The following is a 4,826-nucleotide window of genomic DNA, read 5'->3' as shown; positions in this document are numbered from 1 at the left end:
AGTGTGCATTCTCATGGAATGCAATGTTAATGATTGCAATTTGTATGTGTTGTGCTCAGGTCACAGTGGCAAGTAGTTCTGTGATATTGTGCATTAGTGAGTATACATATGAAGTGATATCACAACTCTTGGGAGTTGCAGAACACAGTACCACTACTGGGCTGTACTGAAGTAATGTTTGTGTTGCATGTACAGCAACACCAATATTATCTACAAAGGTTTTGGCAAGCAGAAGTTGGCAAAATGTAGTGGCCAGTTCATTAAGTCTCACATTAAAAAAAATGGTATGAGAGGCATAAGGGTGCATCTCCCAAGACATGGTTGCCATAGAATTCCATAGTTTTCTTTTGAGTACCAGGAAAGTTACCTTAAGGTTAAGTGTGGGATGTTTTTGACTCCAGTCTTTTTTGGAGGGCTCAGCAACTGCATAAAAGTTTCTCCTTTCCCTTTCTCAGTAATACAGTAGGTGTATTGAAACATTTTGAGAGGATATGCTATACTTCATTAAATAAAGAAGTTTAACAGTCTTAATAATAAATGTTACCAAACCCCTGTAAGACTGTACTTGTTTGCATTGCATTGTTGCATTGATACACACTATCAAAATTATATCATTGAAAATATCCCTCAGCTTAAAGTATTCCAACTTTACAAAATATAATGGCATTTTTTAACATTCAGCATGGTATTTCAACCATGAGATATCCAATATATAGTGTAAAGTTCTTAGCAATACAGTATGATTTTAACCGTAGAGAAATATATTTCACTCTTCAAAGACTAATATGTGATAATCATATTTTTACATACATGACTTTCTTTCAGGGAGTAATAAAATAACTAAAAAAAGAGAAAGAACTGCATGTACATTGTTAATCATCCTTTTTTTTAATAACAAAGGATTTCAATATAAATATTTGTCATATAGTAAATTATTGTGTAAATCAGTATTCATGCAAAATATTTCATATCTAATACAAAATTAAACAGTATTACAAGTAAGTGACACACCTTATACATTTTTACAGTGGCTCAATATTCTACGAAGCCTTTCATATAAACTTGTTTTGTATAGATTAAAAAAAAATCTTATAAAATAGATTCATGTACAGGAACATCTATTTTACCTGATGCAGATCTAAATCAGAATTTTCACCTAAAAATAAATATACATTTGGGAGCTTTTGCTAGTATCTGCAATGATATGTGAATTATATCAAATTTTTGCCATGTTTTAGGAATGAAAGTCACTTTGAAAATATTAGGAAAATGGTTTTATGAATCAATGGAATGACTGATATTTCATATATCATGGAATGAATGAACTTAAGAGACAAAATAATTTTCTAAAGTAAAAAGCCTTGCTCAAAATCATTTCCTTTGGACAATCCACCATTGGGCTGCATATGCACAGCTAATACATGATTTGCAATATGGATATTGTAAGACTAAAACTAAGTCACAAACTTCCTATTGTTCCTTATATTGCACGCAAAAAGGATCGATGAAAGACATGTTACAACAGTTGAACTATTCCTTCTCCATCTCTTCCTCCCTCCTCACTGCTTTTCCTCCTCCCTTTTCACTGCTCCTCCTCCTCCCTTTTCACTGCTTTTCCTTCTCCATTCTCACTGATCATCTTTCTTATCCATTCTCCTCGCTGCTCCTCCTTCTCCCTCCTTGCTGCTTATCCTTCCTATCCCTTCTCACTGCTCCTTCTCCCTCCTCACTGCTTATCCTTCTCCCTCTCCTCCCTCTTCACTGCTTCTCCTCCCCCTCCCCCTACTCCTTCTTCCTCTTGACTGTGCACTCAGTTCTGGTGGAACCTGAAGTTGAAAAAAGGGAACATTAGACAACTGTTGTACATGCAGTTCATGGTGTCAGGAATTAAGAGTCTTGGAGAAAAGATTGCTGGAAAAGGTGAAGTTTCATATGATGATGGTGATTATGATGATGAGGAGGAGGAACAAGATGTAAATTCTATCCACCAGGAATTGACCTTCACAATTTTTTTCTTTTAATTTATTTTTTATTTTTTGGTTTTGTTTTGTAAAAGGCTATTTCTGTAAAGAAACAAGGACAAAGACACTTTTGTGACTAATACCTAAAGGACACATTTACATCTTCGTTCCAAATCCAAATGAAGAATCACTCCAAAGAACTTTCATTCTTTCTCTCTTAACAGTGTCATAATTTTTACAACTAAAATTTCCACACTCCAAGAGAGGTTGAAAATAGAAGGTGAAAAAATTCTAATACTGGGGCATCCCTGAAACTGTGACCCCAAAATCATCACCCGCATCCTACGACCTAAACTCACCTGGATAGTTTGTGTTGCTGCAAAGCTGAAAATATAACTGGTAAAAAGTTCCTTTGCTTCTGTGAATTATCTTTTTGCCTTTTATTTTTTTATCTTTTTACATATCATGGCAATATATTCCACTTTAACTATATAGATTTGTACCAGTGAATCCTGTTTTCTGGAAAGTGTCAATCTTTATGCACAGTCAACGATCTGAGAAGCAAATGAACCATTTTTCCCAGAATACAAAAAGAAAGAAATATGGGGATGTTCTGAGCTTACTACTTTATCAGTATTTTTTCTTTTCTTTTTTTTTACATCTGTGTTTTTCCGTTTTGTTTTTATAACACAAATGGGACACACACCATAATAGAGAAATAGGAGATGTGTCCTGATACTGATAAAGCATAAGCTCAGAAAGGTAATTAGTGTGAACTCAAAACTGGTCTCCTTTTGAAAAAATAAGGACTTCATTGAAACTTGACTCTTAAAGAATGCAAAAAGAAATAAAAATAGAGAGAAACAATTGACTATGAGTCCCAAGCCAAATTAAGATTCCATTTTTGAGAGCCACTACATGAGGTGAGAGTGAGGTGACTGAGAGAGTCGGCTTCTGACTAAGGTGCATCCTGTAGTTTAGAGGACCCAGGAAGAGGTGCTCATTTCCTGAAATGAATGAGAAAAAACACATAGTTCGTTATTCTTATTCATTTAAGGTTAGTCAATTCAGTACAGCTGCCAGAAAAAAGATAGAATGAAGTGCATGTATGTGCCATCATGCTTCATATATTTTTTTTAAGTTGTAACAAAAATTAACATATGCAAAGCAGACATATCAGTGATTATTTTCTAAATGGATTTAGAACCACAACCTACAAGTGGCTTATCTCATTTGATCCAGTGAATTTGCTGGTAGGCTCTTCTAACTTCTGCAAACAGTATTTATCACAATCATATGTAGTAAAGTCTGATAAAATACAAATTCATCCAAAGATCTTGCAGATAATGCTAATCACAGCACACCACAAACAAACAAAAATAATGACAGTTATAATAAAAATAAACATGATAAAAATACGGCCCACATGCTACACCAATTCACTAAAAGGTAAACCCATCAGAATACATAATTATCTCCCGCGAAAAAAATAGAAGGAACGTACTTTGAGCGCAGGCTATCATATTTCGCAAAGGCCTCATCGATGTCTACATAACATCCCTGGAGATGTCTGTTGGAGAAAGAATGGGTTAAAGATTATCATTCACTTAAAATCTATATAATACACAGCAATAAATATCTATCTATCTATCTATCTATCTATCTATCTATCTATCTATCTATCTATCTATCTATCTATCTATATATATATATATATATATATATATATATATATATATATGTATGTATGTATGTATGTATGTATGTATGTATGTATGTATATATGTATGTATATATGTATGTATGTATATATATATATATATATATATATATATATATATATATATATATATATATATATATGTATGTATGTATGTATGTATGTATGTATGTATGTATGTATGTATGTATGTATGTATGTATGTATGTATGTATGTATGTATGTATGTATGTATGTATGTATGTATGTATGTATGTATGTATATATATATATATATGTATATATATATATATATATATATATATATATATATATATATATATATATATATATATATATAATCAATTTAAAAGACACAGAATTGAATGCATATATGGAACTGGAACCAAGACATGCAAAAAAAGAGATTTCTTCTTAAAATAAGACTTTTATGTTTCCCTATGGTCAGGAGTGGATAACAACCTAAATTTTGGAAAATGCAAATGAGAATAAAATCACCAAAGGGCTCAAGAGCCTCTGAAGTTGCTGCTAAGTGTTTTTTATGGTCATCCTTTTGATTTATTTTCCTCTCTCTCACCTGTCAACTTTAGAGGCATCAAAGGCAGTTCGGCCATGGAGAACTCTGCGGTTGTTGAACGCCACAAGGTCACCTGGTACCATGTTGAACTCCAATCCCATGGCAGGGTCACGCAAGCGCTCCGAGAACAGCTGTAGGAAGGTTAAGTTTGGTCATAGCTGGGAACTAGAACTGAGCAATGCTGATGGGGATGACTATGAGAAAGCCTCCCATAACAAGCACAATCATACTGTAAATATTTATCTTTGATATAGTTTTGCACACTAATTTTAATAGACTTTTTACATCTCATGTCCTTTCAAAGTTTTGCTATGAAAATTTAATGTTGTATAAATTTTCATTGATAAATCATCAAAATTCTGAACAAGATTCCATTTCTGTTTGTTTACAACATAAGATGTTCTAGGACAGTCAACACAGAAGCAATCATTTATGTGTCAGTGTTATAACCTTGCACAATAGCAACTGCCTAAGCATATTGGAAGCATTCAGTAGGAATGAAGGTTATTCGCGACTAAACTTCCCCCTTTAAAAATACAGTGCTGGATCTTTCGTTACCTTCAGTGGA

The 4,826-nt window shown here is 33.1% G+C and overlaps 1 protein-coding gene across 4 annotated transcripts in view; it reads right to left on the bottom strand.

Moving 5' to 3' along the window:
- Positions 1-479: 479 nt before the first annotated feature.
- Positions 480-4,826, bottom strand: part of LOC113810030 (gamma-butyrobetaine dioxygenase) — a 20,229-nt gene continuing 15,882 nt past the window's right edge. For 2 of the 4 annotated variants that reach the window (XR_011399582.1, XR_011399583.1), the window contains exons 9-12: positions 4,259-4,389; positions 3,466-3,531; positions 2,321-2,968; positions 480-1,826 (exon numbers count right to left, since the gene is read on the bottom strand). Coding sequence is in view for 2 of the 4 variants with exons in the window: in XM_027361716.2 (XP_027217517.2) it covers positions 1,811-1,826; positions 3,466-3,531; positions 4,259-4,389 (213 nt within the window). In the remaining 2 variants the exon portion in view is untranslated. The remainder of the gene's footprint in view (positions 1,827-2,320; positions 2,969-3,465; positions 3,532-4,258; positions 4,390-4,826) is intronic. The other 2 variants (XM_027361716.2, XM_070139135.1) reach the window with 1 other exon arrangement.

This window comes from Penaeus vannamei, chromosome 25 (assembly GCF_042767895.1).
Source record: "Penaeus vannamei isolate JL-2024 chromosome 25, ASM4276789v1, whole genome shotgun sequence".
Taxonomy (NCBI): domain Eukaryota; kingdom Metazoa; phylum Arthropoda; class Malacostraca; order Decapoda; family Penaeidae; genus Penaeus; species Penaeus vannamei.
The sequence above is the reverse complement of the archived record's forward strand: the minus strand, read 5'-3'. Positions and strand labels throughout refer to the sequence as shown.